Source organism: Marmota monax, unplaced genomic scaffold, assembly GCF_021218885.2.
Source record: "Marmota monax isolate L192 unplaced genomic scaffold, Marmota_monax_Labrador192_F-V1.1 WCK01_AAM20220418_F8-fsc00220, whole genome shotgun sequence".
Taxonomy (NCBI): Eukaryota; Metazoa; Chordata; class Mammalia; order Rodentia; family Sciuridae; genus Marmota; species Marmota monax.
The window spans coordinates 965,874-986,853 of NW_026693909.1; the positions used below are offsets into that span (position 1 = coordinate 965,874).

Consider the following 20,980-nt stretch of genomic DNA (forward strand, 5'->3'; position numbering starts at 1 on the left):
CCCGCCTCGTGGCCAAAGGGCTGCGGTTCTTTCGCAAGGAAGACACCCCTTCCCGCATGCTCATCCAGCCCAGGGCAGAGGCAAAAGGCAGGGAGCAGCCTGCAGCGACCTCCCTCCCCTGCGGCTCACCCAGGGTGCAGGGGAGGGGAGAGGTGCTGGACCCGGGAGGACGCTCGGCCAGAGGAGCTCAGCGTTCAGAGGCAGCGGGGCGGGCGGTGGATCAAGTCTGTCCATCCTCTCCCTGGGACGCCCGACCCGCTCCGGGCACACCTCCCGCCAAGAACACCGGAAGAGGGCGCCCAAGCGCGCTCGCCCTATCTGCTCTACTGACCGTCAGGCGGAATCAAGCCCAACAGCCCTGCCATGCAGGGCTGGCCAGAGCGGCTTGCAGGCCCTGTGGGGTTTCAGCTGTGCTTGCCCGGTACACGGCCCGGGCATTTTGGAGACACTGGCACAACGTCCAGCCCTGGGCAAGGAAGCAGAGAACGAGGGGCTGGGGCTGAGACGTCTAGGCAAGTGGCTGGGAGGGCACGGTGGGGTGGGAGTCGCGGGAGGGTACTTCTGACTGGTAACAGCATGGTCTGAGCTGAAGCTTACTTTGGCCTGTTTGGCCAAGGATCCCAGGACAATTGATACAACTGATGAGATCCGGACACTGTGCAGGGGGCAAGGCCCAACCACTGAAAGGATATGAGCAGAGGTGCCTCTGAGGAAGGACCATTTAGGGGCTGTCCCTCCCTTGGTCTCTGGCAGGCAGAGGGCAGGGTCCAAGGTTAGGGACAGAGGCAGATATTACAGGGACCTTACAGGGGGTGATGAGCAGGCTAAAAGCCAGGCCTGTGGGGAGAGTGTACTTGACCGTCTTCCAGGGTCTCTCAAATCTGTGTTCCATATTTGATGTCAATTTTTTACCTTCTAAAAATTCACTTTCTTACCTAATTTTTAAAAAAAAATCTGAGCGTCCTGCTTCACCTGGCCATCCTTGCCTCCATCCTGTCCACCCCAAAGCCCCATATATTACCACTTCCCTACTACAGAAGGTCATCAGGACAGTAGTGACTCTGGACTTCCCCACCACGACCAACAGAACAAAATAGCTTTTGTAGAGTGATCCAGCACAGCCCTGGACATGTACACGGTAACTGAGGATTAGGACTCAGGTAGCAGTACTCTCCTTTGCTGGCCTCCACATACCTCCCATCACTCCAGTCCTAACCCTTTTATTTATTTATTTGGTGCTGGGGATTGAACCCAGGGCCTTGTGCATGCTGGGCAAGCACCTACCAACTGAGCTATATCCCACCCCCTTCCTTTCTATCTACTTTTAAAGGTGCTGGTGGCCTGATGGGCAGTCTGGGGTGGCCTTGGGATCAACTAACTCCCTTTGAGGCTAACGTGGAACCCTGTTGGCAAGTTCATTCTGTCGTCCAAATTCTTTCTGGGCATTACAAGTGAGCCAACAAGACCCACTCCGGGCCTCTGGAAGCTGGAGGGGTGAAACATTTTTGCACCTGTCAGTACTGTGTTCTCCATTACAGGAGTAGCCGCACGTTATTTCTGACATTACCTTATTTTTATTATTATTATTATTATTATTATTATTATTATTATTATTTTGTAATAAATTTGGCAGGGAAAAACTTGCCAATTGGGACTCGCTAAACCAGATTAGAGCGCAGTGCAATCTGTGGGCAGTTTGAAAAGGCCCGCCCCAGGGCCAACCGGGACTCCGCCTCTCCACCGTTCTGCCCTCTCCTCTTCCCAGGAGGGGGCTTTATTAGAATGTCCCCGCCCCCTACCCAGAAGCCGCCCTGTGATTGGTCTTGCAGCGCCCCGCCCCCGCCAGAACTCCAAGTCCAGGGGCCCAGCACAGGGTTCCCAGGAAGAGTCGCCATGGAGCTGGGGCTTGCGGGCCGTCGGGCGCTGGTCACCGGCGCTGGCAAAGGTGGACGGCGGGCCGGGACAGGGGAAGGCGGGCTGGAGGCGCAGGCGGGGGGTGGCTGGCGGAGGTTTTCCGGCACTGAGCCGCGCTCGCCCTAGGCATCGGGCGCAGCTTGGTCCAGGCGCTGCATGCGGCGGGCGTACGGGTGGTGGCTGTGAGCCGGACCCAGGCCGACCTGGATAGCCTTGTCCGCGAGGTAGGCGCTACAGTCTCAGCCCTGCGGAGAAGCGGGTGAGTGGGTCCCTTTGGGCCCCCTGCCTCCCCTCGTGGGCACGGTGCTTCTCGCCTCTGGCCAGGCGCCTGGCGCCCGGGCTGGCAGGGACCCGCAGCACCCCCTCTCAGGAGGCGCGGTTTGCGTGGCTGGCGGGGTGGGGGTAGATTGGCTTGGCCCCCTGGGCTTGGATGAGGTTGAAGTGTCTTCTGACCTGGCCCTGCGCCAGGATCGCTGGGGCAGAGAGGAAATGAACTGGATGGAGGCGGGCCCAGCTCCGGGGAAGCGCAGCCCCGGTTTGCCCGTAGGCAGCTGAGACCCCTAGCTCCTCTAGCTGAAAGCCCTTTGCAGCCCCAACTCCTCCCAGCCCAGTTCCTTCCCTCAGGTGGCAGCCGTCCACCTGTGCCCCTTCTTTGGCACGGAGCCGCTGGTAGCTGTGCCTCATCCCAATACAGTGTCCTGGAGTGGAGCCCTTGTGTGTGGACCTGGCAGACTGGGAGGCCACTGAGCACACCCTGGGCAGCGTGGGCCCCGTGGACCTGCTGGTGAACAATGCTGGCGTGGCACTGTTGCAGCCCTTCCTGGAGGTCACCAAGGAGGCCTTTGACACGTGAGCCAGCTGGGGTAGTGGAACACTGCAGGAAGGGGATGTCCCCTGCAGCAGCCCTAAGTCCCTGACTAGGACTCTGCATCTGCCACTAGGTCCTTTGATGTGAACCTGAGGGCTGTCATCCAGGTGTCCCAGGTGAGCTGCCCTGCCTGGTAGGAGCAGGAACTCTGAAGAATGGTGCTGGTTCTGCCTCCTGTCTCTCTGCAATTTCAGATTGTGGCCAGGGGCATGATTGCACGGGGAGCCCCCGGGGCCATTGTGAATGTCTCCAGTCAGGCCTCCCAGCGTGCACTTACCAATCACACTGTCTACTGTGAGTGACTGGCTGTGACCTGGCCCCTGCTCCACCCCAGCCTGGCCAGCTTGGACTCTAAGATGTCCCTCTTCACAGGCTCTACCAAGGGTGCTCTGGACATGTTGACCAAGGTGATGGCCTTAGAGCTCGGGCCGTACAAGGTGAGCTGGGCTGGGGCACCTCCCACCATCCAGCCCACATGCCCAGGGCACCCTATTGGCCTTGCTGATCCCTGCCTGTCCCTGTGCAGATCCGAGTGAATGCAGTAAACCCCACAGTGGTGATGACACCCATGGGCCAGGCCAACTGGAATGACCCCCACAAGGCCAAAGGCATGCTGGACCGCATCCCACTTGGCAAGTTTGCAGGTGAGTCAGGCTGAGCCAGGTGAAGCAGCACCAGTGGCCTGTGCCTGCTGGGGTTGGGGCTGGAAGCCACTGAGCCACTTCCCCAGCCCCTTGTCTGTGCCCGACACGCCCCCCCCCCCCCCCGCCCACAGAGATGGAGAATGTGGTGGACACCATCCTTTTCCTGCTGAGTGATCGAAGCAGCATGACCACAGGCTCCACTGTGCCCGTGGACGGGGGCTTCCTAGCTACCTGAGCCCGCCCACTCAGCCCCATACTTAGCCTTCCCCTGCCCTCCAATAAACCTCATTCTTCAGCTCCCTGTGTGCCAATTCCGAGGGAGGCCAAGGCCCAGCAGATTCACAAGCCAGACCAGGTGGTGGCCTGGCTCTCACACCTGAGACTCAGGCCTGACTGGCCTTCTGGCAGGAGCTGGGAGGTGAAGTCTTCATGAAGGCTGGCTCCTAGAGTGGTGGCCTTTGGCCTTGTGTGGCAGGGAGCTGCAGCCACCTGACTGTGGGCCTCCCCTGGAGTTAACCAGGAGAGGCACGTCAAACCCCACCCATTCACTGGTGACCCAAGCGACCTGGTTGGATTTGACAACTGTCGCCCCATACTAGAACACTCCACAGCTTTTGTGCTCCAGCTGTGGGCTTGCCCATTTCTGTGGTGTAAATACCCTATTTCAAGCTGCTCACTAAATGTCATTGGATGTGGAGTGGAGAGAGGTGGGCAGTAGCACCCTATTAGGTCCCGTAGTAAATGGAAACATCCCGAGGCACAGATGACACTGTTATCACAAAATAGGCGGCCATGTGTTGTATTTTTGTTACTAGGGATTGAACCCAGGGGTAATTTATCACTGAGCCATGTCTGCAGCCCATTTATTTTTAATTGTGAGACAAAGTCTCATTAAATTGCTGTGGCTGGCCTCAAACTTAACGATCCTCCTGCCTTAGCCTCATGACTAAATTTTTTTTTTAAATATATTTTTTTTAGTTGTAGCTGGACACAATATCTTTATTTTATTTTTGTGTGGTGCTGAGGATCGAACCCAGGGCCCCGCACATGCTAGGCAAGCGCTGAACCTCAGAGCCACAACCCCAGCCCTTAAATTTGGTTTTAATACAACTAATTGCAATTTTAATTACTAATGACGGCTATTGTTAACAAGTAGCTAGCAAAATACCTGAAAACGCATCAATCAGCCCTCCTGAGCCAGTGTGAACTGCCTGGGCACACCCTGCAGGGCACCCTCTAGTCCTGTGTTTGTCTGAGGCCTCCAGGGTAAAGTCCAAGCCCCGGACTATGGCGGCCCTCCCTGGGCTGCACCCACCTCTTCTCTCATTTCAGCAATATCAACTGTCACTCCTCCTGACCGCCATTTGTTTGGTTAGGCTGGGCCCTTCCTCTTCTCAATAGCAGCCAGAGGAGGTTGGGTGCTGTGGGGAGCTGCCCTGGGTCCAGCAGGACTTCATGAGGCCTGGCTGGGCTCCAGCCTCTGCACACCTTCCCTGGCAGCACGCCGGGGAGCTGCAGGAGACCCCAGCCCCCCAGACCCCAGGTCAGCCAGCATCCCAAGGGGCTAAAGGCACCTGCCTTGCTTTGGTCTGGGGAGGGTTTTTGGGCCGGGAGCAGTGCCTCTTACCCAGAGTGTGAGCAAGCACAAAGTCCCATTGGGGAACCTGTATCCGAGTCTGCTGCCACAGACTCCTCCGCATCTGCTGGGGGTAGCTAGGGGTGAGCCGCCCCAGGGTGATGGGCAGGACAGGTAGTGAGAAGCAGGAGTGTTGATGGAGCATGTTTTATTGTATAAAATAAGGAGGGGCCGCCCCCTCTGGGGACGTAGTGGACAGAACCTTCCCACCCACCCACCCATCAGGGAAGCCCATCCTGGGGCTGCCCTGGACCCACCCCTGCAGCCCTGAGGGAGACCCTGCTCCCTCCTGGCCTCTCATGGGGGCCAGGGAAGGCTGGAGTTGTACCCCAGAAAGAGGAGGCAGAGGGGACAGGACCCTGTCACCCCAGCCTTGTCCCCATGCTTCCCCCTCCCCACCCATACCACTCCCCACAGCAGACTCGGACACCAAACAGCTCAACACAAGGGCACACTTGGGCAGGCGCTGTCCCTCCCCAGGCTGGCCTGAGGGGGGACTCTAGAAGACCGTGCACTTCTTGCCGGGCTTTTTCACTGGGGGTGGGCAGAGCACTGCCCGGATGGCCTCATCAAATACTGTCTTCAGGCCCCGCTGGGTCAGGGCAGAGCACTCCAGGTACTTGACAGAGCCTGGGGACAGCAGGGTAGTGGTCGGGGAGAAAGGGGTCGGCGAAAGGACAGCGAGGATGGGGGCAGTGGGAAAACAAGCAGGGACCCCAGAACACACCCTTTATCTCCCACCTGGGCCATGCTGAACCCACTCACCAATCTCTCGGGCCATGGCCAGGCCCTGTGGGTAGGTGATAGGTGCCAGCTTCTTGTCCCGCAGCCGCTCAATGGTGTCCTTGTCGTCACGGAGGTCCAGCTTGGTGCCCACTAGGAGGATGGGCGTGTGGGGGCAGTGGTGCCGCACCTCTGGGTACCACTGTGGGGACAGAGGCTCTGAGCCTGCAGGCACTGTGGCCCCCTATATCTAGGCTGCTCCCCCGGCCCTGCCCAGGTCAGGCCCCGGTTCCCCAGGCCTCTTCATTCCCTCCTTGGACACGCTGGGTTCCTCCACTCTGGGGCACACTGGGGAAATAACTGGGAACACAAATGCCCGGCCAGAAGGCCTTAAGGCGCACCAGGCCGCCAGTCAGGGCCCACCTCGGGGGGGGGGGGCGGGGGGGGGGAAGCTGTCCGCCCCTCTGACAGCAGTGCCCACCAGAGCCACCCTCAGTGTCCCCCTCAATCAGAACAACGTTTCGTTGGCCCCTGAAGGACACGCTGCTTAAGGTCTGCAGGAAGAGATCCCTGACTTGGGGCAGAGGCTCAAGGCCAGCCCTCCCTAGGAAGTGTGGTCCCTGCAGCCTGGCCTACCTTGGCACGGACGTTCTCAAAGGAAGCTGGGCTCACCAAGGAGAAGCAGATCAGAAAGACATCCTAGAGGGAGGAGCAGATGAGAGGTCAGGAAGGGCTCAAAAGCTCCCTGTCCCCACCCCTACGGGAGCTGTGCAGCTCCTTTGGCTGGCCCTGTTGTCACCTACAGTTTGAGGATAGGAGAGCGGTCGCAGCCGGTCATAGTCCTCCTGCCCTGCAGTGTCCCACAGCCCCAGGTTGACTGGCTTCCCATCCACCATCACGTTGGCTGAGTAATTGTCAAAACTGCAGAGCAAAGTGGCAACGGGGCTCGACAGGGGCTCGACAGGCCACCCAGCAGCCCGCGGGCGGACTCCGGTTCTTAACTAAGCCTGCTGCCCAGCGCTTCGACTCCACTGAGGAGGCCCACAACCCGGGCCACTTGGGTCGAATGAGGGGCCCGGAGGAGTCCCCGTGTGCGCTCAGCCCCCACAGCTGGTTGCCGCACCTCCCACCCGCACGCACTCACACAGTGGGGATGTACTCTCCGGGGAAGGCGTTGGTTGTGTAGCTGATCAGCAGGCACGTCTTCCCCACGGCGCTGCGGACAGAGGGCCAGCCCACGTGGCTCGCGGGCCCAGCCTCGCACCCTCTGCCTAACAAGGGCAGCCCCTCCCACGGAGCCAGAGACCAGTTTGGGTGGCTGGGATGGTGGGGTGGGGCCCGGGGACCCCCAGCAGATCCAGAGCCACCTGGGACTGGGGGAGAACATCCAGGGCGCAGAAGCAGAGCCTCCCAACCCTGGGTCCGGCGCGAGATCCACGCGCCCGGGAGGGCTGCAGGAGAGGGTGGGGCTGCGGAGGGCTCGGTGCAGGTGAGAGGCCTGGCCCCACCCACCAGGAGCCCAGGCGGGGACCCATCAGCATCAGGTGTGCCCGGGCGGAGGCCGCAAGCGGGACCCGCCCCACCCGCCCCTGGGGCCGGCGGCCGGGCCGGGGCAAGAGCGTAAGGGACCATCCCACCAGGACCCCACGCCGCTGGCCGCCGTGCCCCGCCCCGGTCCCGCCGACCCCGCACTCACCCGTCGCCGACCACCACGCACTTGATGGCCTGCATGGGCGCGGGGCCGGGCGGCGGCGGGCGCGGCCGCGAGCCGAGCTGCGGAGAAATGCCCGGCGCCGCAGCGGCCGCGGACCCGAGCGCCGAGGAGCGGCCGGAGACAGCCGAGCGCCGCCGATCGCGGGGCGCGGAGACAGCCGAGCGCGGCGCGGCGCGGCGGGGCGGGGCGGGCGAGCCGCGGCGGGGGCGGGGCGGCCAGTCCGTCCCCGCGCCGGCGAGCTGCCGCGACGCTCGGACCCGGGGTCCACACTCCAGGGCAAGGCCTGCGCGGCGGCGCCCCCGGCGCCGGGGACACTGCCCCCCTGCGGCCGGGAAGCCGCCGGCGAAGACGAAGACGCGGGGATCTGCAGCCCCGGGCGGGGGACCTGGCGGCCCTCCAGGCGCGCGCGGCCACAGCGAGCGGCGACCCCGCCCCGCCCCCGGGGGCCTTCCCGAGGGGTCGACAGCGGCACACAGAGAAAGGCGCTGGGCCAACAGGCATCACCGAGAGCAAAAGTTCTGTATTCCAGACTGCGCTTGCGGTGGGAACGCCCTCCCTCCGCCGCCACTGTCCCCGCGTCGCGTCGTTATGGGATCGGGACCCAGCAGCCCCTTCCTGTGCACGCGCACCCGTCCTGGCGTAGGGCTGGAGGGTCACTTTGGCTCGGGCCGCACGCCCATGGGCCGCCAGGTTTGTTTGTCCCCATGGTTGAAAAGGCCTGAACTCAAGGCCTGCCCTTGAGGAAGGATGCTTCGAGGGATGCCACCCCTCGGTTCTCCCAAGGCGATCCTGCTTTCCTTGCCTTTCACTTTGGGGGACTCAGAGATCTCAGGGGAGACCCCTGGACATAAGCCAAGACGGCATTTTGTAGGAAGCTCGCCCGCTGGGCCTCCTCGTCCCGGATGCGCGCGATTTCAGCCTCTTTGAGTCTCAGCTTCTCTCGAAGGGACGCGTTCTCGCTCTCCTTGTCCAGCAGCGCCTCCCGATGGTCACTCGCGATCACTGCAGGCGAGGGGCTCAGTGAGAAGGGGCAGCCGCTGAGACCCGTTCCTGCTCACTCTCAGGCCAGGTGTGAACGCACCTTTCAGCTGTCGTTCCAGGGCTGCCACTTTCTCCCTCAGAGTCTCCTGGGCTGTCAGCTCGGCCCGCAGGCGGCCCATCTGCTCCTGCAGCTCCACTCGCACTCTGGTCACCTCGGCTACCTTTTCCTGGTCTTTGTTGCTTAACTCCTGTGGGGTATGGGGATGAGACCCAGCAGCAGCAGCAGGCACCCCTGGGACCTGCATCCCTGGAAACCCCACTACCTGCTGCAGCTCCTCTATGCGCCGTCGCTGCCCCTCCACCTGCAGGCTGAGCTGGCTGGCCCGCGCCTGGGCCTCAGCCACTGTCTGCTTCTGCTGTATGCAGGTGCCCTGAGCTTCATCCCGGGCTTGCGCCAGCAGCCGCAGCTTCTCCTCCAGATGAGCCAGGTGCTGTTGCTGCAGGCATGGGAGGCACTGCTGCCCCAGGGCCTCCTGGCCTGAGCAACAGTACACATATGCACCGACTCCCACCTCTGGGCAAGCTGAGGGAGGCTCCACAGTGCCACTTGTTATCTCTGTGCCTCCAGGACCATCCCCTGGTGCAACCCCAGGCCTGAGCCTAGCCCCGTTGGTTCCTGGTGCTGCCCTCTCCCCTCTCAGAGGCCTAGCTGTGGGGCCCACAGCCCTGGCCTTGCCCACGTTAGCCACATTCCCAAGGGCTCAATAGTCCCACAGGCCTTGCAGGGTACTGCAACCAGCCATGTGTACCTGTGGCCCTGCCTCACCTCCTCCAGGCGGGCCTGGTTCCTGGCCTTGATGAGCTCCTCCTCAGCCTGGCCACGCTCGCTAAGTGCTGCTGCCTTTACACGGCTCAGCTCCTGCACCGACACCACAAGCTAGCCCTTCCTGCTCTGGCCCAGGATCCCTTCTGGGCCATGGGGCTGAAACCAGGGTTCCAAGACGGGACACAAGTGGAGCCGCCACCCCTCGCTCACCCTAGGCTGGAGCTTGCCTCAGTCCACGTGGCTCACCTCCTCCAAGGACAGCCTCAGAGCCTCCAGCCTCTGCAGCCTCTCCTGCATGGCCCTCTCACTTTCCTCTAGGTGCCGGGTCATGTGCTCCACCTGCCCAGGAGTGGAGTCAGAGGTCAGGGTGGGGAGGTGCAGGCTCTCCAGCCCACCCCCATGGAATCCCTGCCCTGGAAGGCACATGTCTCTGGGGGCACCCTGAGGGTGCTGGTAGGAGCCAAGTACAAGGGCACAGCCCAGCCCTGGTGCCCTAGGATGCATGCCAGAGCAGGGCAGGTGGGCGTCCCTTTGCCTGTGGGGAGCACACATCAGATTGCACTATACAACGCACACACATTGCCTGCCATCAGCAACTCAAGGCCAGTGAGGGGACCCCATGAGGGGTGGGCTTTGGGGCCATGGCAGCCTGTCTGTATGCACCAGGTGGATGAGGGAACCAGGGGCCCCATGATGTGCACCAAGAATGCACCTCCTTGAAGCGCAGTTTTTCGGAGTCCTCCATGTTCTGTCTGGCCCTTCTCTTCTCCATATCCAAGCGCTCTAAAGCACAGGAGGAAAGTGTGATGAACCTTCTCTGGGATGCTCCATCCCTGGGGCTCCCTGTCCCCTCAGTGGCAGGCCTGCCTGGGCCTACCCTCAGCCTGGACAACTCGAATCTTCAGCTCAGCTGATGTGTGGGTTAGCTCCTGCCTGGTCAGAAACAGCTCTTCCTGCTGAGACTTTAACTTCCGCTCCAACTCATCCACCTGGAAAGCCAGCAGCATGGGCCAGAGCTGGGCCTGGCCCCATCTTGGCTCCCTGGGTGGTGACCCCATGACTCTCGTACCTGGTTTCGAAGCAGCAGGTTCTTTTCATTGGCAGCAGACAAGTCTCTGAGGAGCTTAGACTCCCGTTCTGCAGCTTCCTGAGTTGGGTGTGGGGTGAGTACCACTGGTTACACTGCTGCCACCCCCACCTGCCCACCCGCACGTGCCCCACCTGCTGCTCCAGCCTGCGTTCTTTCTCTTCCCTCTGTGACAGACTCAGCCGTTCCTGCTCTGCTGTGGCCAGCAGCTCCCCCAGGTCCTGGGACTTCTGCTCCGACAGAGCCAGGGCAGCCTCAGTCATCTGCAGTCTGCAAGAAGAAGGGCCAGCCAGCTCCGCCCCAACTCCATCAGCAATGTCCGGGGGTCTCTCTCCTGCAAACCCAGCCAGCACTCACCTCTCACAGAGAGCATTCGTGAGTAACCACTGCCTCTGCCTATGCACAGGCCGTACTCCCTTCCCCTGCCCCCTGGGCACAGCTCCAGTGTTCTGCTTACTTGGCCTTGAGGGCATTGATGATGGAGTGCCTCTCCTTCAGGGCTTCCTGAAGCTGCCCCACACGTGCTGCCGATGCCCTGTGTGCAGAGGAGGGTCTGAGAAGCCCAAATCCAGGAGCCCTCCCTGGCCTGCCGAGCAGCCGTGGTTCCTTCTGCACCTGCGGCTCACCAAACTCGGAGCTGAGAGGGTGTGTTGCACCTGCACTGACCCTCCAGCCCTCCTGGGGAAGCTCACAATACAACTCATTCTCATTCTCAGGCAAGTGACCCCAGGTGTGCAGCTGAGCTGCAGCCCCGCCTCCCCAACCCTGGGCCCACTCACTGGCTGCTCCTGGCCATCTCTTCTCGCTGCTTATCGATTGTCTCCATCAAATCCAGAAACTGGGGACAGAACAGGCCAAACCCTCTTCAGGGTCCAGAGACTGCTTGCCCTGCCCTGACCAAGCAAAGGAGAGCAGACGCCCACCTACACAGTTGGGCAACACTCAGCCCCTGGCCCCACTGCCTCATTCAAAGGAAAAGTGCCCTGCAGAGAGGAGCTGGAGGCTGGGGCACTGGCTCTCACGTGGCACAAGGAAGTAGGACCAGGAGGTCACCTTGGGGGTGGTTATCTGTGCCTCAGAGGCTCCAAGGTCTGGAGGAAGGAAAGATGGGTATAGCACGGGTGCGAGGGAGTAGAGAGCGGGCCACAGCCAGCTGCATCCACAGCAGCCAGACTGGGCTTGGGCAGCTCCGAGGTCTGTGAGGGTGTCTGCTTACCTGCTTGGACTTCTCCTCCTGGAGGTACTGGACCTCCTTGCTGAGCAGGTGGGTGCGGGTCTGGGTCTCCTGGAAGGCAGTATGCCGGTCCTGGTTGTGCTCCATGGCTTGCTCTGTTGGAAGGAGCTGTATTACCCACTGGGTGGGTGTCTGCTCAGCCTTAGGAAAGGCAGAAGACTGGCCCAGCCCTGCACCGGCTATACTGGAAAAATGGCCATTTGGGAACCAACACTGTGGCAGGTACCATCTCTAACAAATCGACACACCCGCCTCCAGTACAGGGGTCGGGGGGCTGGATGCAGGAGGTGCCTGGTATGGGGGCATCTCTTGCACATCTGAGGAGGTCACTCCACCACAAGGTGGCCACCATCCTGGAGCATCTGTCCTCCACCACAAAGGTTAAGGGCCACTGTACGACCTTAACAGGTATTCTGGAAAGACTTAGGCAGCTGTAGAAATCAAAAGCCCTTTCAACAGCTACTGCTTGCATGGAGGAAGGGCTAGGAGCAGTGAGAACTTGGAGATGACAGAGGGTTAGGCAGAACCATCAGGAGGAGGTGACCCTGGGGCAGAGGAGTGTGGAAGAGGCCATGGTCCAGACTCTGGGCCCATAATCAGACTTCTGTGGCTAGCATTGTGCAATAGATGGAGAGTTATAAGATGTGGATCTGCTATCCTGGGGCTGAGGTGTCATCCACAGGGACTTGGGGGAGGGGTCACCAGTAGGAGAGGCCATAGCTCAGGCAGAAGCAGCATAGGTCATGTGGCCCTATACCTACCGGGCTCATATGCACAGCCAAAAACACAAGGATGACCAGGAGACAAATGCCAAGAAAATACCCTCCCTAGCTAGGGCCAGGGCTCCTAGTCACAGGGCCCCAGTTTGCCAGTCTGTGAAATGTGACATCCCTCCCCCATACGGGGTCCTAAGAACTGAACGAGCACATGGCTAAGTCCTCGACAGCAACAAGCAGCAGGCACCTAGTGGGGGGGGGGGGTCTTCTGCTCTTCCCTCATCTTCCTGGTGCCTATCTAGGCTGGGCTACTCCTGATAAGCTTACCTGTCCACAGCCCTGAGCTGCCCCCTCCCATGGTGGACAGGCCTCTGTCAAAGGGCTTCATGCCTTGCTCCAAACTGAGCAGCAAGCAGCCTCGTGCACCCGTACCCACGGCTCTGAGGACATCACTGGGGACGTTGTTCCCAGCCAGGTCCAGCCTCCACAGGGTTCTGTTGCTGGGGAGACAGTTCACCAGGGCCCGGCCCCCCAGGAGGCCAACGTTATTCCAGCGCAGGTCTGGAAGGAAACCTGTTGTCACTAGATGGAAGGCACCTGGCAGGGTGGGGGAGCTGGCCTAGCCCATGTTGCTGCCTTTGCCTATGGTTGCCGACAAAGCAGGAAGCCCAGCCCACTCCTTCCAGCAGCAGAGGGATGAGGGAGCAGGGGATGAAGGAGACGCCCCAGGTCCCACCAGGGAAGCCCGAGTGCAGAAGGCCTCACCCAGCTGCTGGAGGGTGGCATTGCCCTTTAGGGCCAGGGCCAGCTCCTCTGCCCCCTTGTGACTGATCTGGTTGTTGCGGAGGTCCAACTGCTGCAGGGTGCTGTTGGCTGCCAAGCCCCCACAGAAGGTGGCAAAGGCATCTTCCCATGTGCCCAGGTTGTTCCACTCCAGGGTGAGGCTGTGGGAAGGGGACTCGAGGTGCTCAGCCCAGTGGAGCACCTGACCTAGGGGGACCCAGGGCCTACAGATTACAGAGGCTGTGGGTTCAGGTCTCTGGTAGAGGTTGGAGTCTCCTGAGTGATTCATACCCACCTACTCCCCACCAGCGGGTGTGGAACCCAGACAACAGGACTATGTCCTCTGGGGCCAGCCCCGAGCCACAGGGACCTGGGAGGTGCAGGTGGGTTGGATGGTGCTGTACCTCTGAATGGACTGGTTCTGTCGAAGGAGTTTTCCCAGAGCCTCAGCCCCTGCAGCTCGAAGGTTATTGCCCTAGGATAGGAAGAGCCTGGCCAATTACTTCCTGTCACCCTAGTAGGTTCTGAATTCCACATCCCTACCCCTTAGAGCTTTGGTCGGGCAGTAGACAAGAGCAGGGAGGCAAGCTCTGGAAAAGGCACATGTCCTTTCAGAACCTAGTTTCCCTGTATCCTGGGACGGGTGCACTCAGCGTTTATGGGAGCACTGCCCTCAACACACACATGTGTGGTTCAATCAGAAGGGAGTCATGGAGGCCCTGGGTGCCAGAAGATCTTACAGACATGGTTTCTGGCCACTGTCAAGACCCAGACCCTAGGACCCTGCATTTCCCCCTCTCCTACCCAAAGTGCAGGCGGGCTCACCTTCAGATCCAGAAACCGAATGACAGTGTTAGCACACAGCCCTTGGAGCAGTAGTGTGGTTCCTGGATAAAGGAGATGAGTGGTCACTCTCTGCCTCTGCTGGCCCTGAGCCCTCACTGTGGGCCCCATCTCAGGGCATCTCCCCAGACACAGGAAGGAGGACTGCCCTGTTGTTCCCACTGTTCTGGGTTTACAATGGAAATCAGTCTTCTTGCTCCTTGTAAAGTTAGTTTGAAACATCTGCTGCCCTGCCAGGCAGCACTGGGCTGCTGAGACCTCAACGTTAAGTCTCCTCTTCCTCAGCTAGACAGGGAAACTGCCCTCTGCTCCCAGGTTTGGGGAGGGGACACTTTCTCACTTTAGGATATACAGAGAAGAGGAAACAATCAAGTGGCACAGAAAAATTCCCTGCCTGCAGCTACAGAGGCCAGCCCTTTAAGTTGCAGAGGCCACCTGCAGCTCAGGCACCCACCTTCCTCGCTCAGCATACAGTCGCTAAGGACGAGCTCTGTCAACAGTGTCTGATTCTGCAGCAGCTTGCCCAAGGCCCTGCAGGTGTCCACCGTCAGGCTCTGCGTGGCCAGGTCCAGCCGGCCCCGTGGAAGCTGGTGCAGTTGCTGCAGGACAGCCTCCTGGGGTTCGGACCCACTCTCCTTGCACAGGCGGCTGTAGGAACGCCGGAACTCCTCCATGTCCTCGAGTGCGGACTGGGCCTCCCCTTCATGCTCCTAGAGACAGGCTCCACATGAGCCAGCTGGGCAGGCGACCGAGGGGCCTCCTCCCTGGGGGCCTACACCTAACTGCGGGAGGGACAGAGGCTAAACACCCGGCTCAGCGCGGGCACTCGTGGCGCCCGGGCGCGATCGGCGCCTCGAACGACGGGGGCTGGGGGTGAATTTCGCTAATCCTAAGGGGGAGGCCTAGGAGAGTGGGATGGGAAGGTGGATGGATGGTCGGGACCGCTCAAGGAGGGCGTCCCAGGTTGGCAAGGGAGGTCAAGGAAGCAGGCAGGCGCGTCGCACGTACCCCGAACCCACCCTACGGACCCCGCGGCTCCCAGCCCGCCCTCGCGCCGCAGAACCCACTAGCAGCCTCCGCACTTCCCGCTGCCCGGGCGCCACGGTATCCAGGAAGAGCAGAGGACGCCGGGAACGACGCAGGGGACTACAACTCCCAGGAGGCGTTGCGGAGGAGTTGCTCACCAAGAACCAATGAGAGAGAAGGGCGGGCGCGCGCTGCAGAATGCAAGCCTAGGGACTCCGGCTCATTGGCTGGGACGTGGCGGTGTGGGGGCGGGGTTACAGGGGAAGCGCTCCGTATCATTGGCCAGGGGTGTGACCAGGCTCATTGGCTGAGGCGCAGGTTTCGCGGAGCGCGAGCTGCGGTGGCGGTCATGGAAGGATCCTGTGCGGGCTTCCGGAAGGTGAGACCCATGGCTGGCGGGCTGAAGGTGCTCACGCTGCAGCCCCAGCGTGACACCTGAAAGGGCCCGAAGCCTGTCCGCGCGCTCTTCAAGGGCGAGGTATCGGCCAGACTGAGGGGTCTGCGGAGGCAGCCGGGCCGCCGCCCGCCCCTCGGTTCCCCGGAAGAGTCGGCGCGCCGTCCAGCCTCGGAGCCGCAGGGCGTCCCACACCGCCCGGCTGCACGCTGGCCGGGCTCTGTCGGGGCAGAGGCGGCTGCGGCCTGCGTACTCACCGTGTGCGGGCGAAGCTGCCGCGCGGAGGCGTTCCCTAGGCGGTAGGGCCGGGATAGCCCCGGCCCCCGAGGACCTGGTCTTGGAGAGGAGGAGTTGCGGATCCCAGAGGGAAAGTCACTGCGGCTTGGGCACTGCCCTGAGACAAGACCCGGGGAGGGTCACAGCCTGTCGGGCTTTGGATTAAGCCCACCTGGACAGCTAGATCCTTGCGGGCTTTGGCTAGAGCTGGGGTTGTGGCCCTTACACACACGCAGGCGTCCTCAGCGAGGGTGACAGAGGGGACTTGTAGCCTTGTGAGGCCTGTGTGGTGGGGCCCCGGAGCTTGGCATGTTCACAGTGCCTTTGCTGATCCTGCCTTCCTGGAAGTCACTGCAGAATGACTCCAGCAGCTGTCGTCCAGCCCCAGGCAGTGGCTGCCTCTCCTGCGTGGTCTTCCAGGGCAGCATGCCAGGGGTCCTGGAGAAAACGGGGAAGGAGGCGCCTTCTCTGCCTCTTCTAGTACCCTCTTGGTATAGCACTTGATAAGCAGAACCAGCAGGTGGCACTAGGCTCCTGTTCTCGTTGACAGGACCCCTTCTGGCCACTGGGCTGTCTTCCCAACAGGTTCTTCACCAGCTCTCAGAACTTTGCCTCTGCATTCACTTTTGCCCATGCTTCTCTGCGCTGGGTGAGACGGTGTGGCCTCCCTGTGGCTGATGCTAGTGGCCTGGTGGGTGCTAGCTCACCCTCCCCTGTGTGACAGCCTGTTGTCTGGGCTCCTGGGTGCCCATTGCTGCTGCCCTCCCTCTTCTCCACTTGGCCCCACAAACTGCATGGGTTCTTCTTGTCCAGCTGCCCTGACCCCCAGGTTCACTCACCATATCACAGAATAGTGTCATCCTTTCAGGTGTCAAGCCACACAGAGGGAAGCCCAACAGCTAGGCCCCACAGCAGAGCCTACTTTTAAGACCTCAGCAGCCCAGTCTTTCCACGACAGTGCCCTTCCACCCACAACCTGGAAATGGCACCCAATTTCCTGCCAAGGAGAGCTTAACAGGTCTCGGGCCTCTGTACAGCCCCTGCCTAGCTAACTGCAGCCCAACTCCTGCTCCCACCACACCGGTCACCTCCACCAGAACAATGATGCCCCTTAGCACCCACTATGCAGCATGCAGCTGGTGCCAAGTGAGACAGTATTGGTGGGCACATCTTCCCAGGCCTCTGGAGCAGGTAGCTGTAGCATCCCCTCCGCCCTGCCCATTGAACCAGGGCTCTGCTTCCTCATGGAGAGCCACTGCCCCTCAGGCCCCAGGGGTGGGTGATGCAACAAAACCTCTCCCTTTCTTTCTCCCCAGAGCCCCGAGGGTGCAGGTGGCTCCCAAAGGGATTTCTTATCCCTAAAGGGGGTCCCACAGGTCCCCCTACCAGCCCTCCTGGATAAACTCTTCCCCCTCAGCACAGCCAGATGCCTCCCTGATCCTGAGACCCTGGGGTGGCAGTGCTTTCAGCTGGAAGTCAACCCATTCCTTCCAGAAGGGGTTGACCCTCCCTCCCCTCCAGGAGCTGGTGAGCAGGCTGCTGCACCTGCACTTCAGGGATAGCAAGACCAAAGGTGAGTGCCAGTGGGAAGCTTGCGGGAGAAGGGAGGTGTGGGGGTGTGGGGACAGGGTCTCCTGACGGCTCTCTTGTTCCTTACAGTCAGCGGGGATGCACTGCAGCTCATGGTGGAGTTTCTGAGGATCTTTGTTGTGGGTGAGCCAAGGGCCCAGCAGCTAAAGAGCAAAGAGCATTCAGAATTCTTTTACTTTTCAACGTGAACACTAAGCTTTTCTCAGTTCCCACAAACACCTAAGCTGTGCCCCTGACAGGGAGGAGCCACAGCCTGGCTCTTCTCAGGGGTGCCAGTGGGTGCAGGGGGTGGCGCAGGGCCAGGGCTCCAGTCCCCCGACTTTCACCCCCTCACTTCTCGGCATCAGAGGCAGCTGTCCGAGGGGTGCGCCAGGCCCAGGCAGAGGGTGCAGTGCTTGTGGACGTGGACCAGTTGGAGAAGGTGCTCCCTCAGCTGGTACGTGGAGTGCAGGATGGTCAGTCTGGGGGGTCCTGGGGGGTGCCTGGCTGGCTGCTGAGTGCCCTTCTCCCCAACAGCTCCTGGATTTCTAGGGATGTTCATCCTCCCTGAGGCCACCCCCAGGGTGGCTGAGTGTCTTCTGAGGCCTGTGGGGTCTGCAGTGCATTGACAACAGTATTATCACCTGGTTCCCAAGAACCTCCTCCAGTGTTTCAAGGACACTAAGGACCTAGCATTCGGTGCCCTTAATAGTATCCCTTCCCCGTGGCTCCCAGCTGATGAGACTCTGGGACACACAGGCAGGTACAGGGAACAGGTGGACTGGCCTGCTTCCCAATCCCAGCCATGCCACCACGTGGTGTATGGTGTATTGTAGCCACCCCAGCATTAGAGCCTACCAGCAGCCTGTTAGCCATATGGGCCTCCCCTAGAGGATGCCCGCCCCCCCCCAAGCTGTAAATTTATTCCCACAGACGAACACCAATAAATCAACATCTCTTCTCCCAGGCTTTGCCTTGTTCTTCCTGGTCACCAAAGTCAAGTTGCTTCAAAGCCTTAGCCTGCATGTCCCCTTTCATCCATCTTGGTAGAATGAAGCCACACCCTTAGGAAGGAGAGGATGGGCAACAAATGCCATGTGTGCACTGCCCACCAGGGACTAGGCCAGGCCACAAGACAAGAGCCTCTACACATGTGGCCAGCTCTCCTAAAACATACTCTTCTGTTCACAGGCTGCAGCAGGCAGTCATGTCCAAGAGCATTGCCATGTGCTGGTCTCAGGCCACGGGGCCCACTTACTATGGCCAGGACCAGGATACACAGGATGAGAGGGACCCAGAGACCAGATAGATGCTTCTAGGTCTTGTACCTGCTTCAAAGCCATGCTGAAATGAAAAAGGGCCTCTCCCATCCCTGCTCGCCAATGGCCCCAAGCAAAGTACAGGTCAGCTGCAGGCCATGCACACTGCCCGCCTCAGCAATGCAAGGCTGTGTGGTCCCATGCAGGAGGTCTGGCAGTCCCAACGCTCAGACTGGCCAGCTAGCTCCACTTGTGCTGGAATTCAGGAAGCACACAGGGTCTTCTATCCCTGTTCCCAGCAGCACCTTGTAGGGCTATGGAGTCCCCTCCTTGAAGCACCCAAAGCTGCTCTGTCAGAACACAGGGCAGGGACACCACTATACCACTGGGCACTTGGCATCAATTGTGGCCCCCTGGACTCCTGCAGGTTTCAGGTCTGGCGGGGGATGGGCACTTTGGAGGGTGTGTATTCAGGCCCCAGGGCAGGACGGACAGCGCCTGCTCCTGCTAGGGCCCAGAGTAGCCTTGGAGAACCTTTGGAGGCAGGAGCTGGCCTGGGCATAAGCCCCACAGGTCCAAGGAGCAGCTGGGTAGGCAAGGGACTGCTCTGAGCTCCTGTGTGTCCCCACTCAGCAGGTGGGTGTCTGCAGAAGTCAGGAGATCTGCAAGGGAGGGGCTGGCTGGTGGTGACACAAGGGCTCCAACTAGTGGAAGTGCAGGAACTGGCTCTGCAGTCCTGCTGGGGGCCCAGGAAAGGGTCATCAGGAAACCCTATGCTAGGCCCTGCCCAGGGCGGCCCTGCAGGGGTAGGGGAGTGGCCTACTTTCTCCTCCTCCTCCTTTCTAGTACAGTACTGAGATTAATTTGGTGACAATAGGGAGAAAGCCACTGCACCTAGGGTCTGGCCTGCCCAGACCTTTTGCAGGGGACACCAGAACTCTTGTATCAGGAACACCAGTCCAGCCAGGCTTCTCGGGGCCAGCCTGGTCGTTGTGGAGGAGTGAGCGGGACAGAGGCCTGGGGGCCTTTGCTTTAGGAAGGATGATGGAGAGCCTTGAGAGAAGCATGTCTTTATTCCTGCTGGGGGCGGGGCGGGGCGGGGTGGGGTGGAGTCCGGTCCTGCGGCTCTTAGATGGCAGCTCTCACCTCTTGCTGGCTGCAGCACAAACACACGGGGATGACTGTGGGTCCTGGGACCCTTGCCCACCCTGCTCAGCCAGCCCTGCCTGCCCACCACCAGCACCTGGCAGCCTCAGCCACTTGGGCACCTTGCCCGGGTTCCTCCTCATGGGTTGCACTGCCCCTGGGAGAGACCCAGGGGGTCCCAGTGCCCCCTCCTCAGCTGCTGGCTCAGACTCCAGAGGCACAGCACCAGGGGTTGGCAGTACCAGGGGAGACCTGGTGGCCCTGGACATGCACCTGGGATGAGACACAAAAGTCAATGCGGCTGGCACTGCCCAGGAGACCCCTGAACCCAGGGCACTTACCTAGCCACCAGCACATCCGCTGCAGAAGGGGAGATGGTGTGTTCCAGCAGCCCTGGCTCCAGGTAGAGGCCTGCAGAGGCACAGTCTACCCTCAGTCCCTTGGGGGGGGGGGGGACTCCCCCACCTTCCACCCACACTCAGCTCTGGGAGGGTGTTTGCCTGGGCAGGGAAGTAGGCATCTGGGTACAGACCTTCCCTCTAAGACCCACATGAGGTCCCCAGACTGAATACCCTCCAGGACTTCCTGCTTTGGGCATCAAATAAGCTGGGATTCATGGTACAAGGCAGTTGGCCAGGGTCAGCAGCATGGTGGTCTCCCACTCACCTGTTGGTTCCTCAGCTCCGAAGTGTACAAGGGCAGCAGGGAAGAGGTTTGCCTGCAAAGGGGAGGGGGCTCAGGGGCTGTGCAGCAGTCTGCTGAGATGGCCACACCTCCTCCCTACAACAGCCTGCCCAGTTTGGATAGGGACCCAAAGGACCGCCCCAAGCCCCACCTGGAAGTGCACTTATTTCTGTGACTCCTGCATTTCCCGTCTCTGTCTCTTCCCTCCCACCCTTCTGCCCTCGGCAGGGTGAGTAGTCAGCACTCTGGGGGCCAACTTCAAGGCCAACCAAGTCAGAAGGGACAGTGCTGGACAGGTGGTCTGGGAACCAAGGATGTCTGGGCAGGGCAACCTGCTGCTATCTAGGAACAGAGGATGCCTATGACTCTGCTGACCGTCCATACTCCCCATACCTGGTATTGCCCCCAAACTGGGGGACTCTGGGCAAGGGGTCTTCCTTTGGGCTGAGGGGATGCACTCAGACCCAGTGGGAGATAACAGTGTCCTGGGAGGGCAGGCCTGGGCTTGAGGTGGGCTGCTGGTTCCCAGAGCCAAGCAGCTCTGGGGTCCCAGGCTGAGTGCCCCAGCCAAGGCAGGGCATCCCTCTGGCTAAGCCAAGAGGGCACAGGCTGCCAGAGTCCCCGAGTTCCTCATGTCCACTCAAATAAGGCTCTGAA

General features: G+C 60.7%; 5 protein-coding genes across 22 annotated transcripts in view; 2 read left to right on the forward strand and 3 right to left on the reverse strand.

Annotated features, from left to right (window-relative positions):
• The first annotated feature begins 151 nt into the window (after positions 1-151).
• On the forward strand, positions 152-3,723 carry LOC124105876 (L-xylulose reductase). Of its 3 annotated transcripts, none has more exons than XR_009228516.1 (9): positions 152-512; positions 1,830-1,945; positions 2,041-2,138; positions 2,609-2,763; positions 2,856-2,898; positions 2,988-3,076; positions 3,155-3,219; positions 3,309-3,426; positions 3,558-3,723. XR_009228516.1 is itself a non-coding variant. In XM_046463283.2 (9 exons), the coding sequence occupies exons 1-9, from the start codon at positions 364-366 to the stop codon at positions 3,659-3,661; spliced, it is 948 nt and encodes a 315-aa protein (XP_046319239.1). In that variant the 5' UTR covers positions 180-363; the 3' UTR covers positions 3,662-3,723. The 3 variants fall into 3 exon arrangements, 2 of the variants coding, with proteins under 2 accessions (XP_046319239.1, XP_046319240.1); XM_046463283.2 differs by having other exon boundaries at positions 180-512; positions 2,977-3,076; XM_046463284.2 differs by lacking the exon at positions 152-512 and having other exon boundaries at positions 1,813-1,945; positions 2,977-3,076.
• Positions 3,724-5,288: 1,565 nt separating this feature from the next.
• On the reverse strand, positions 5,289-7,614 carry Rac3 (Rac family small GTPase 3). 3 transcript variants are annotated; one of them, XM_046463280.2, is made up of 6 exons: positions 7,482-7,611; positions 6,930-7,001; positions 6,589-6,706; positions 6,422-6,484; positions 5,828-5,987; positions 5,442-5,692 (listed from the first exon to the last, which is right to left on the reverse strand). In XM_046463280.2, exons 1-6 carry the CDS (start codon positions 7,514-7,516, stop codon positions 5,562-5,564), a joined length of 579 nt encoding a protein of 192 aa, XP_046319236.1. In that variant the 5' UTR covers positions 7,517-7,611; the 3' UTR covers positions 5,442-5,561. The 3 variants fall into 3 exon arrangements, with proteins under 3 accessions (XP_046319235.1, XP_046319236.1, XP_046319237.1); XM_046463281.2 differs by having other exon boundaries at positions 5,464-5,692; positions 5,824-5,987; positions 7,482-7,614; XM_046463279.2 differs by lacking the exon at positions 7,482-7,611 and having other exon boundaries at positions 5,289-5,692; positions 6,930-7,429.
• Positions 7,615-7,999: 385 nt separating this feature from the next.
• On the reverse strand, positions 8,000-15,094 carry Lrrc45 (leucine rich repeat containing 45). 7 transcript variants are annotated; one of them, XM_046463223.1, is made up of 18 exons: positions 15,037-15,094; positions 14,424-14,679; positions 13,952-14,013; positions 13,531-13,601; positions 13,109-13,287; positions 12,671-12,904; positions 11,610-11,722; positions 11,173-11,231; positions 10,851-10,928; positions 10,528-10,663; positions 10,376-10,453; positions 10,184-10,295; positions 10,019-10,089; positions 9,553-9,645; positions 9,307-9,399; positions 8,804-8,977; positions 8,581-8,728; positions 8,000-8,501 (listed from the first exon to the last, which is right to left on the reverse strand). In XM_046463223.1, exons 2-18 carry the CDS (start codon positions 14,641-14,643, stop codon positions 8,305-8,307), a joined length of 2,118 nt encoding a protein of 705 aa, XP_046319179.1. In that variant the 5' UTR covers positions 14,644-14,679; positions 15,037-15,094; the 3' UTR covers positions 8,000-8,304. The 7 variants fall into 7 exon arrangements, with proteins under 7 accessions (XP_046319179.1, XP_046319180.1, XP_046319181.1 ...); XM_046463224.2 differs by having other exon boundaries at positions 14,989-15,093; XM_046463225.2 differs by lacking the exon at positions 15,037-15,094 and adding an exon at positions 14,978-14,995.
• A 174-nt stretch (positions 15,095-15,268) lies between these two features.
• Cenpx (centromere protein X) lies at positions 15,269-18,200 on the forward strand. 4 transcript variants are annotated; one of them, XM_046463289.2, is made up of 6 exons: positions 15,309-15,374; positions 16,534-16,856; positions 17,083-17,238; positions 17,325-17,378; positions 17,603-17,691; positions 17,772-18,200. In XM_046463289.2, the coding sequence occupies exons 2-6, from the start codon at positions 16,796-16,798 to the stop codon at positions 17,784-17,786; spliced, it is 375 nt and encodes a 124-aa protein (XP_046319245.1). In that variant the 5' UTR covers positions 15,309-15,374; positions 16,534-16,795; the 3' UTR covers positions 17,787-18,200. The 4 variants fall into 4 exon arrangements, with proteins under 4 accessions (XP_046319244.1, XP_046319243.1, XP_046319245.1 ...); XM_046463290.2 differs by having other exon boundaries at positions 17,187-17,238; XM_046463288.2 differs by lacking the exon at positions 16,534-16,856 and having other exon boundaries at positions 15,269-15,374; positions 17,187-17,238.
• A 1,347-nt stretch (positions 18,201-19,547) lies between these two features.
• Positions 19,548-20,980, reverse strand: part of Aspscr1 (ASPSCR1 tether for SLC2A4, UBX domain containing) — a 36,631-nt gene continuing 35,198 nt past the window's right edge. For 3 of the 5 annotated variants that reach the window (XM_046463232.2, XM_058585237.1, XM_046463233.2), the window contains 4 exons: positions 20,306-20,357; positions 19,981-20,050; positions 19,737-19,912; positions 19,548-19,649 (listed from right to left, as the gene is read on the reverse strand). In XM_046463232.2, the coding sequence (XP_046319188.1) occupies positions 19,636-19,649; positions 19,737-19,912; positions 19,981-20,050; positions 20,306-20,357 (312 nt within the window). In that variant the 3' untranslated portion in view covers positions 19,548-19,635. Of the gene's footprint in view, positions 19,650-19,736; positions 19,913-19,978; positions 20,051-20,305; positions 20,358-20,980 lie in introns of those variants that run through there. The other 2 variants (XR_006855895.2, XR_006855894.2) reach the window with 1 other exon arrangement.